Source organism: Trachypithecus francoisi, unplaced genomic scaffold, assembly GCF_009764315.1.
Source record: "Trachypithecus francoisi isolate TF-2019V2 unplaced genomic scaffold, Tfra_2.0 Lachesis_group11, whole genome shotgun sequence".
In the NCBI taxonomy this organism is placed as follows: Eukaryota; Metazoa; Chordata; class Mammalia; order Primates; family Cercopithecidae; genus Trachypithecus; species Trachypithecus francoisi.
Window position 1 is genome coordinate 28,979,990 of NW_022681456.1, and position 12,010 is coordinate 28,991,999.

Below are 12,010 nucleotides of genomic sequence, written 5' to 3' on the forward strand. Positions count from 1 at the left end.
CAGCTCAAACCCCCAAAAGCACAAACAGAAGAGTAGCTTTTCCCTCTCATACCTGTCTCCTCGACTTTCCATCCATAGTTTCGAGAGTCTTGTAAGGCTTGTCCTAACAAAGCTGCTTGATGCATCAGTTTTTTAGGTATGCAACCCACATTCACACATGTTCCTCCGAGACCTACAGCAACATTGAGAAAGCAGTTTATAGCCTGCTTTCCAAGCCTTACAAATCTTCAAAGAACAAAGTCAACAATTATTACAACTCTAAGAAATATTGTATTACATTTGCTTAATGTGGCCAATAATAAAGTTTATTCCTAAATCTTACAACATTCATCAGTTCAGAGACCCCTACATACCAAACACGGTAGCGTCATCCTAAAACGAAACAAAAAGAGAGGCAGATTTCCACGATTTCCATATACTTCAAAGATGCACAATTAATTGATTGCTGATAAAGATGCCAGAAATTGAAATTTTCCTATGTGCACAACCCTGTATAGATGACCCAACTTATGATTTTTCTCTTCATGTTGATACCCATACTGTGTTTCACTTTCAGTACAGCATTCAATAAATTATATGAGATATTCAACACTGTATTATAAAATAGGCTTTGTGTTAGATGATTTTGCCCACTGTAGGTTAATGTAAGTGTTCAGAGCATGTTTAAGGTAGACTAGGCTAAGCTATGATGTTCAGGAGGTTAGGTGTACTAAATGCATTTTCGACTTGTTTTCAACTTACAAAGCATTTTATCAGGATGTAGCCCCCACTGTAATTCAAGCAGCATCTGCACTTGCCATTGAATCTATGCACAGAGGTAACTGATAAAGGCGTTGTTATGCTGGGCGATTAGAGTGCAGTGGTTCTTAAACTATACATAAAATTTGGTGTATATGGGCCAGACGTGGTGGTTCATGTCTGTAATCCCAGCACTTTGGAGGCCGAGGTGGGTGAATCATTTGAAGTCAGGAGTTCAAGACCAGCCTGGCCAACATGGTGAAATCCCGTCTCTACTAAAAGTACAAAAAATTAGCCGGGCGTAGTGGTACATGTCTGTAATCCCAACTACTCAGGAGGCTGAGGCAGGAGAACTGCTTCAACCCAGGAAGTAGAGGTTGCAGTGAGCCAAGATAGCGCCACTGCACTCCAGCCTGGGCAACAAAGCGAGACTCCATCTCAAAAAAAAATTTTTTTTGGTGTATATGTGCATTTTTTTAAGGAGGTGGCCTACAGCATTCACTTGGTTTTTTAAAGGATGCATGACTTCCCTTGCTCCCTAAAAAAAAACTTTAGTATCCCTAAGCTTAAAGAACATGGTGACAGCTTGTTTCCATTAGAACAAAACACAGGCAGGTGACCAAAATGACATGAGTTAAGAGTGAAAGATGGCAACAGACTTCACAGCTCAAAGTCGGTCCTCTGAGCAGAATGCTACCAGCGTCTCTCTGGAGTATAAACTTCACAGGTCAGAAGGGGGAATACCTAGCAACAAGAGCAGTGTCTGACACAGATTGACACATTAAATGTCTGCTGAATGGATGAATCGGAAATTGTGACATTGCCTTATCTGGACTTCCTGCTTCTTGGTTCCTTCTAATGCAAGGAGCCAAGTAATCTTTAAAAAATGTTATATTATCATATGGCTCCCCTGCCTTACAGTCTTCAAAAGCTCATTTATATGCTCTGATTAGTCCAATTTAGTCCAAATTATATGCTTCAATTAGTCCAAATTCCTTATCTGGGCCTACAAAGCCCTCGATAGTGACACCTGCCTTCCTCTCTGGTCTCACCTCACACTACCACCTCCAGCTCCCATTATCTATGCCACAACCATGAAGGACTCTTACCTACCTCAGGGCCTTTGTATGTGCTATCCTCGAAGAAAGAGAAGCTGCCTGGAAAGTTCTGCCTCACCTTTTGACAGCTGGCTCATTCTCATTCTTCGGCCTCTTCTAAATGTCACCTCTTCAGATGCCTTCCTTGATAATCTTCTCAAAGTTAAACTCTCCTTTATCCACTTCGTCTCTATGCCACTATATAATTTTTTCAATACCACTTACCACAACTCCTAAAGTTCTTATGTATCTTTTGTCTCCCCACTTAGAATATAAGCTCCACAAGGGCAGGAACTTTGAATGTGCCAAGTTCACTGCTATATCGTCACTGCCGTGGTTCATAATAAATGTTTAATAAATATTTGTTGAATAAATGAATAATGAATATATAATTCATCAAGACTCAGAAGCTGGTCTTGGCAGTAAGGTATCTGCCAAGGGCTAGGCAGTAAGGTATCTGATTCCAGTTTTGTTCAATGTAGGAGGCAGATTTAAAACAGAAATCCACATATGAAAAGTTTAAATTTTCAGTTATTAAGCCCCTATATATGCTAGATTACTCAAATATTTACCTTTAAATCATAGCTTGTAGACAAGGTTTTTCCTTCTTGACTCTGTGCCAAAGAACCTAAATTTTTAGCATTTAATCTGATCCATGTTAACTTGGCTCAAATAAAAGACATATATGTTTTGGGGCTGGTTTTTCTTTAACTTAGTTTTTGATTTTTTAAATTAGGCTTTAGGAGCCAGTTAGATTATTGCCGGGGGAAAACTACTTCGGCAACATCACTTCTAGAGTATTTTAAAAGCTTACCCCATCTAGTTCCAAGAGGGGTGGGAGTGACAAAGTCCAGGACCATCACCTTCTTGCCATATTGGGCTGCCTCCTGGAAAATAAAATTATTAAAGTGAGTTGAAAAGGTTAACATGACAGATTGGAAATGAGCTGTTAAAAATCCTGATTTTTTTTAAGCTATAGAACTTAAAGCATAACGAGTAATTAATACCTGGGTACTTCACACACATCATGATGATTAATTCAACTCCAGGATAAAAATTAACAGATATTCAGATAGTTGTGAGAGTAGATTTTAAAATTACGCATAATAGAGTAGTAAAATTGTTAGAATCAGCTGGAAACCTTAGACTTCTCACATAACTCCATTCAAACAATAACAGATTAAGCAATACCTGAAAAAAGAAAGTGGCCATTTCCAAGCAAGTTGCCAAGTAGCTGAAAAAGCAGGTTTACTGACAGTCTACAGCCCTTAATGCAACCTGTATCCTATAAGGTGATATTTTAAAAATCATTTTAAAGTTTAATCTAATTTGGTTTCTAAAGCATAATACTGAAGAAGTTTTTCTTCTGTATTACAAGATTTCCTAAAAATTTCACATGAGGAGCTCATTAAAAAGTTGACAATATCTATGATGTTTCCAAATCTATTTTGAGGGAAGGAAACAAGAGTTAGAGGTTTGTTTTGCAGAGTATCTTTTCTTTCTCAGAGAATAAGCTTTGTATATTGGCAACTAGACCTCCAAAGGTTATTTGAAAGGACTGAGTCTACATGTCTTTCAAACACACCATCACTGGAGTAAAACACATCAGGTATTATTCCTGAATTACTTTCAGCAAAGCACTGCTTCATGCCAGTCTGTCCCTAACTTGGGGAGCTTCTACCCATTACTGATTCAACACAAGCTACACCTTAGGGAAGTATAACCACTTCATCTTTTAAAGGAACCTGTTGGGTAAGGATGACAGGCCCAAGGGGTCCTCACATGGGAAATTTATCTTAATTTAGGACCAGGAGCCTCACTCCTAATCTTCTTTATTTATACATCCTCTTTCCAATCACCCTCAGACCACAGAGTTAGTGGTTATTAACCTCACATACACAGAAAGCAAACCATTTTTAATAAACGGGTTTAAGAAACCCAATTGCTCTCCATCTTTTTTTTATACTGGAGAGAAGGGGTTATGAACAGGGAAATCATTCAAGTGAAAAAGACAAATATTAATTAAGAAATATATTTGCTTAATTTCAAACCATTTCCACACAATACCCATATATATATATATATATATATATATATTTTTTTTTTTTTTTTTTGGAGACAGAGTTTTGCTCCTGTTGCCCAGGCTGGAGTACAATGGTGCGATCTCAGCTCACTGCAAACTCAGCCTCCCAGGTTCAAGCCATTCTCCTGCCTCAGCCTCCCAAGTAGCTGGGATTACAGGCACCCACCACCACGCCCAGCTAATTTTTGTATTTTTAGTAGAGATGGGGTTTCACCACATTGGCCAGGCTTGTCTTGAACTCCTGACCTCAGGTGATCCACCCGCCTTGGACTCCCAAAGTGCTGGGATTACAGGCGTGAGCCACTGCACCAGGCACAACACCCTTATTATCTCTGAGAAATCAACTAAATTTTAAAGAGAGTGGAAACATGTTCCAAACTACTGGGCCCTGTACTTTTATATAAGTAATGTATATTTCAATCTGGAAAAATGATTTATAAAGTGGTCCCTTATCATGCCCAAGTTAATGTGCAAAATGTAACAAGAGTGGATCAAATAAATTACACAGAGAGCGGAAAGAACCCTGTCAGGGATGTTAATATTCTAACTACCACCCAGACAACACACAACACAAGGAGCCTTGCCTTAGCAGCTGCCAGGCCTCCTGAGCCACCTCCAATGATGATAAGGTCATAGTCATAGGACTCGGGAAGATCCTCAGGGCCGTTCATTTTTAGTAGCTTTTGAAGTCTGCCCTCCTGATAAGCCTGAAGAAAAATAACAGGAGAGAAAATAATTTAACTTAAAATCAGCAATGTCCAAAAAGCTTTGTAAGAAAACCTTTTCTTAAAGAAAAACAAAAGGAATTTTCAAAGGGAAGATGTTGTTTGATTTATAATTACAGCATACAGATGGAAATATTCAACCTTCCTTAAAGTTGTGAACTGCTTGCTTTATCTTAGTTTATTAGCCCCAAACACTGTCATTGCTAACTACTTTGAAGTGTTCGTATAGTACCTCTACATAAGTAAACCAGCTTAGGTCTAAATCAGGTTTAACCATCAGCCTTTTTTTCCTAGAATTTTTAAACTAGGTTTTAAAGATAGGGGCTTGGTAAATATGGGCATAGCTTAATCTGAATATAACAATTTTAAAAGATCAGCCAAATATTTATTTAAGACTTTTCTGTACTGTTTGGCTGGGGCATAACATCTAGAAAATCAGAACAGAACTGTCAATTGATACTGACCTGCATGAAAAGTTAAACGTGAAAGTTGCTGCTTTTGTAGGATATTTTAAATAGGCACAACTCTGCAAAGTTCATTCCTTTAATTACATATGCATGAAGTCTCCCATATTTAATATTTAGTTTCCATATACTTAGCAAGTAACAGACATTTATAATTTCGGTGTTAGACTCTTAATTTTTAAAAAATCCTTTCATTTCACTAATATAATTCTGATACACATTAATTGTATTTCAAATCGGTTTAATACGATATTTTGGCGACATATTTAATATTATCTCTTATTAAAATAAAAATCTATGTTAACAAGAGATAATGACTGAGAAAGTTGTTAATAAGCACAATAAAATGTTTTCAAAAACTCAAGTCTTAGGCCAGGCGCAATGGCTCACGCCTGTAATACCAGCACTTTGGGAGGCCGAGGCGGGAGGATTACTTGAAGTCAGGAGTTCGAGATCAGCCTGGCCAATGGGGTAAAACCCTCTCTCTACTAAAAAAACAAAAATTAGCCAGGCATGGTGGCAGGCGCCTGTAATCTGAGCTACTCTGGAGGCTGAGGCAGGAGAAGCACTTGAACCCGGGAGACAGAGGTTGCAGTGAGCCAAGATCGCACCACTGGACTCCATCTCATTTAAAAAAATAAACAAAAAGTCTTAACTTTAATAACAAAAAGAGTCCCCCAACTTACCAGCCCAAACTGCACATTTCTCTCTTGCCTACCATCAGATGCAGAGGGTGAAAGGCAGAGCTTGGGGTCAGCGGAAGAACAAGGTTCTTGGGATGTGGAAGGGGGTGCGGTGGAGCAATGTGGAGGAGGAAGCACAGCACTGTGGCTACCTGTTGGCAGCATGGCGGGCATACGTAGTGCCTCAGGGACTGAAGGGAGAACACCTGGAAACCAGCAACAGTGGGGGCAAGACTGCACCACCCTGACAGTCTGCACAAAAGGTCTAGCATGAGAGGCTGGTATACACAGCCAGTAGTCATCAACTGGCATTATGGCCAAGGCTCCTCCTTCAATACAAGGCACTGTGGGGGAAAAACAATTTGGTAGTAACAGCCATTCGATCAAAGGATCAATTAAGCTTCAAGGAACTAGTGTGACTCCCTACTCAGTCTCAAAGAGCATGACTTACTGGTTTAAGAGTTAACTAACAAATGCAGTTAGATGTCCTGCTGGAAAAATAACATACAATCACTTTTAATCTCAACCTCATTTTATCTGCATGAACTTAGCAAAGATGGTGACAGAACACAATAACTGGCTGTCTAAATGAAAACCATGGTTCTGGGAATTCCCCTCCTCCAACATACCTACTAGAACAAATACCAGAAAATGTATCCTTATGCTGAAAAGCCACATACTCCCTCCACCAATGTTTACAATCTGTTCCTTACTGAAATTCTGTATCTAACCTGGGATCTCCTGGTTCAAGCTTAAAGTCAAATTGTATCAACCAGTGCACAGATTTTACCAAAACAGCTCTGAATGAACCTCACCATTTTAAATAAAGCACTGTAGGTAAAATTGGTAAGACCCAGGCAATTGAAGCATTCAGTTGACCTTAGAATGAAACATTATGAGGATGAGCTCAGTGGCTTATGCCTGTAATCCCAGCACTTTGGGAGGCTGAACCGGGCGGGTTGCCTGAGCTCAGGAGTTCACACCAGCCTGGGCAACACGGTGAAACCCCGTCTCTACTAAAATACAAAAAAAAATTAGCCGGGCGTGGAGGCGTGCACCTGTCGTCCCAGCTATTTGGGAGGCTGAGGCAGGAGAATTGCTTGAACCCAAGAGGTGGACGTTGCAGTGAGCCGAGACCGTGCTACTGCACTCTAGCCTGGGCGACAGAGTGAGACTCCATTTCAAAAAAAAAAGAAAGAAACATTATGTTTTAAAATTTTAACCAAACTTAAAATTGAAAGTGCTATCATTCCATTCCATGTAAGTGGTACCTCACCTAAAATAAAAATAAGATAGAAGGTAGAAGACAGCTCCCCCAGACAGCATAAGAAGGTAGTAAGGAAAGGAGAAAAATGCTCCCATTCTCCTCCAATTACAATTGCTAGAAATTATGTCGGCTGACTGTGGTGGCTGCTACAGAGGTTCTCAAACATTTTCATCTCAGGACTCCTTTACAATCTTAAACCAGAGCTTTAAAATTGAGACTCCAGGCTGGGCGCGGTGGCTTACACAGTACATTCTCAAGGGTGGGGAGAATTACAAAGAACCTTCTTTGTTGCCACATCACCTGTCACATAACCTCTGGAAAACTTCACAGTTTACATGCAAGAGAATTAAAGTGAAAAGGGCAGCTGGGCGCAGTGGCTCACGCCTGTAATCCCAGCACTTTGGGAGGCCAAGGTGGGAGGATCACGAGGTCAGGAGATAGAGACCATCCTGGCTATCACGGTGAAACCTCGTCTCTACTACAAATATAGAAAATTAGCCGGGCATGGTGGCAGGCGCCTGTAATCCCAGCTACTCGGGAGGCTGAGGCAGAAGAATGGCATGAACCCAGGAGGCAGAGCTCACAGTGAGCCAAGATCGCACCACTGCACTCCAGCCTGGGCAACAGAGCGAGACTCCATCTCAAAAAAAAAAAGAAAAGGGGCAAACAGCATCTTAGTATTATGAAAATAATTCTGACCTTAAAGTATGCCAAAAGAGCCTCATACACTTTGAGAACCACTGCTACAGAATATGAGTAGATGACCTGCAGGCATTCGTCACTTGTTGGCAAGACTTACACATTAGATAGTCTTCCTTTTCTTCCACCTGTCTGTCATAGTAATCCAATCCCTTTCCCCAGCCCCACCTCCTACTAAAACACTGCTCTAGGCTCCCCACAAAAGGGAACAATACAGAAAGCAATTCAACTGTGGCAGTCTTTTAAAATCCTGACTTTTCCCCCAAGCTTAGTTTCTATCCTTTGCCAGCTTTGTACTTTTCCCCCCCTACCATTATAGATGGCTGTGGTGCAGAAATAACCTGCATTAAAATACTTGCTCTACCACCACTCACAAGGCCAGGTGACTTGGACCAATCACCTAATCCTTAACGAAGCTAACAGGTTCCTGACCTCATCAAATGGCTGAGTTTAAGAAAGATAATGCATATTAGCATAGTGGCTGGTAGGAATTAATCCCTTTAAGTTACTAATTCCCCACCTCCTGAAGAAGGGAAATTGCCTGGAACTAAGTCAAGAAGTGCTGGAATGTATTTTACTGGTGTCCTCCGCTGAGTTTCCCTGTGTCAATCTCCACTATTTTGAAATGTCCTCTTCCTAACAAATCTTGATCCAGCACATAGACAAGACTAGCATGATGTTACATTATTTCTATTCAATGTACAAACATATTACCCTTCCACAGCATTCCCTTGGAGGCTGGCGGCTTCTTTAACCAACACTCTAAGAGATTCCAACACAAAAGGCCCATTTTATCCATCAAGTCTCTCTTCTCCTTTTCTTTCTTACAACTCCAACAACACATGTAGCCATAGCACTTAGCACAGACATTGTTACACTACCTGGGATGTCCTCTTTTCTCCGCTGCAACCCCTTCATGCCCTTCAAGCTTAAATTAGAAGCCTTTACTTAACAGCCCTTGTGATATAGTTTGGCTGTGTCCCCACCCAAAAATTGAGTTCCCACATGTTGTGGGAGGGACCTGGTGGGAGGTAATTGAATTATGGGGGCAGGAATTCCCTGTGCTGTTCTCCTGATAGCGAATGAGTCTCATGAAATCTGACGGTATTATACGGGGGAGTTTCCCTGCCCAATCTCTCTCTTTGCCTGCCACCATCCATGTTAAGATGTGGCTTGCTCCTCCTTTCCTTCCTCCATGATTGTGAAGCCTCCCCAGCCATGTGGAACTATGGGTCATTAAACCCCTTTCTTTTGAAAATTGCCCAGTCTTGGGTATGTCTTTATCAGCAGTGTGAAAATGGACTAACACATCTTGAGTTGGGTGTTCCTCCTCTGAGATGCTCATACCTGTAATCCCAGCACTTTGGGAGGCCCAGGCAGGCAGATCACGAGGTCAGGAGATCCAGACCATCCTGGCCAACATGGTGAAACTCCGTCTCCACTAAAAATACAAAAAATTAGCCAGGTGTGGTGGCGGACGTCTGTAATCCCAGCTACTCAGGAGGCTGAGCCAGGAGAATGGCGTGAACCCAGGAGGCGGAGCTTGTAGTGAGCTGAGATTGTGCTACTGCACTCCAGCCTGGGTGACAGGGTGAGACTCCATCTCAAAAAAAAAAAAAAAAGAAAATAGAGGAAGTGACAGATTGTGGGCCAGAGAATGCAGGTGGGCTTTGGAAGCTGAAAAAGGCAAGGGAACAGATTCTGCCTCAGAGCTTCCAGAAGGAACCAGATCTGTTGATAACTGGATTTTAGCATCCAACTTCCACAACTGTAAAATAGTGTTATTTAAAACCACTAAATGTTTGGTAATTTGTTAGAGCAGCAAAAGGAAACTAATATACCCACTAAAATATGAAATCATGAGAGGTGGGCAGTTTTCTATCCACCATTTTTCAACCAGTGCCTAGAACAGTGACTGGCAAAATGGGTATTCAAACAGTTGTGGAATAAATTAATTACCAATCACTTGGTAATACATTCTCCAGGACAAGGGTCTAAAACGCATGACAAATGGTCAGAGACTCAAAGGAAAGTTAATGAACCATTACAGAGATATCACTACGGAGGGAGGTGGCATCATGGAATTTGCTGACTCTGAACTAGAGAGTGAGGCACTAACATGAGAGTCTACAATGAGAAAAGTTTTTTTTATACATTATCTCAAAGTCTTCCAGTCAGATGTTTATTCCCATTTCATATAGTATAGAGGCCCTCAGAGAGAAAGAAACTTGCCCACGAGCCAAGAATTGAGCCCACGTTCAATTTCAGAGATTACAAACCTCTTGCTTTTCCAACTATACTACATACCATAATTCATATCTCAAAGTACTTATCACAAACATTTTCTACTTTGATCCTTACTGTAAACTTAAGAGGCATTATTCCCACTTGGCAAATGAAAAACCTGATGTTTACAGGTTAAATAATAATTTATCCGAAGTACATAACTAGAATGTTATAGAATGAGGATCTGATCCCAGATCCTTTGACCAGCAAGTGGTTCTACCATTCAATAAAGTTCTATTATTTAAAAATATTCTCAAAATATTTTTAAAATATTCCTTAAAAATATTGTCCTAGGCTGGGCATGGTGGCTCACACCTGTAATTCCCAACACTTTGGGAGGCCAAGGCAGGAGGATTGCTTAAGTCTGGGAGTTCAAGACCAGCCTAGGCAACATAATGAGACCTTCTCTCTTCTGAAACAAAAAAAATAGCTGAGTGTGGAGGCATGCAGCTGTAGTCCCAGCTACTCGGGAGGCTGAGGCAGGAGACTCACTTGAGTCCGACAGATCAAGGCGACTGCAGTAAGCCAGGATTGTGCTCTGGGCAACAGAGCAAGACCCTGTCTCAAAAAAAAAAAAAAAAAAAAAATTCTCCTACATTTCAGCTAACTGAACCTGCAAAATTTAAAGTACCCTAGGCCGGGCGTGGTGGCTCACACCTGGAATCCCAGCACTTTGGGTGGCCAAAGCAGGCGAATCACAATGTCAGGAGTTCAAGACCAGCCTGGCCAATACAGTGAAACCCTGTCTCTACTAAAAGTACAAAAATCATCCAGGCATGGTGGTGGGTGCCTGTAATCCCGGTTACGTGGGAGGCTGAGGCAGGAGAATGACTTGAACCCAGGAGGTGGAGGTTGCAGTAAGCTGAGATTGTGCCATTGCATTCCAGCCTGGGCAACGATTGAAAACTCTGTCTCCAAAAAATTAAATAAAGTACTCTATATTAGCAAGAAACAAGCAGATTTGCCGTTTGATTCTTAATCTCTGTAAATTTTTAATTTCCTTTTTGCTTCAAGGTAAGCAGTCACTTTAATTTCAAAATTTCAAAAATGATGAGGCAATCCATCACGCCTCATCATTTTACTGGTGTCATGCCAACCAGTAAAAATAGAAACAGTAGTGGTCAACTTTATATTTTAACAGCTATTAACTTTAGAGAAGACCCAAAAAATTATCTCTCCTAAGCCTCTAGATGATCTATTAATGCTTTTAAATCATCACTGTCAAATACTCCTAGTACAAGACATGAGGCATTCAACAGAGCAACTAATTGTCAGTAAAGTACTGGGGCGGGATCTGTTTGCTGTCATTAAGAGTACTTTTTCTTCCAACAGCAGATCTCTGCAAAACCCAAGGAACTTGGTTGGTAGAGACATGCTGGAAATGAGGATCACTGAGATCAAATGATACTTCCATGACTGCTACTATAAATCAAAGGATACTAGACACTAGCAAGGGTAAGCGCTCTTTAGCATGTGAAAGGAGGAACTAATTTAGAAAATAATTGGCCAAGTTTCATAAGAAAGTTCTATTTTTGCTAAAACCACTACTGTATTATTGGTGAAGAACCTCATCCCCATACATGAAAGATCCTTCCTCTCAGTCTTGGTATCATTTGTTGAGTCTTTGGATTTCCCTTTCCTGTACCACTAGACTTACTAGGGAAGTTTGCCACTGCTATGCATAACAGATGCCTAAACATTTGCCAAATTATTGTTTAATGGCAAAATTCCACGACTACCAAAAATCAAGCTCCTATAAGGATCAAAGGGAAGAAAGTTTATAGGCATGCTTACTGCACCTTCTCAAGTTGTTTTCTTAATGACCCAAACTTTTGGCAATAATCTCCAAATAAGGCTGTAATTTATATTCTTAAAACAACTGCAAGCAACAGAAAGAAAAAAGCCTTTATGGCTTTACACTAAGTGAAGAACATCTAGATAAACTAACATGTTTTAGTTTCAAGCAGG

General features: G+C 40.6%; 1 protein-coding gene across 10 annotated transcripts in view; it reads right to left on the bottom strand.

The window, feature by feature from the left end:
* The window catches only part of TXNRD1 (thioredoxin reductase 1), a 136,922-nt gene that overhangs the window by 30,581 nt on the left and 94,331 nt on the right, over positions 1–12,010 (bottom strand). For 9 of the 10 annotated variants that reach the window (XM_033220823.1, XM_033220833.1, XM_033220826.1 and 6 more), the window contains 3 exons: positions 4,503–4,625; positions 2,650–2,722; positions 53–172 (listed from right to left, as the gene is read on the bottom strand). In XM_033220823.1, coding sequence (XP_033076714.1) covers positions 53–172; positions 2,650–2,722; positions 4,503–4,625 — 316 coding nt within the window. Of the gene's footprint in view, positions 1–52; positions 173–2,649; positions 2,723–4,502; positions 4,626–5,793; positions 6,135–12,010 lie in introns of all 10 variants that reach the window. The other variant, XM_033220824.1, reaches the window with a different exon arrangement.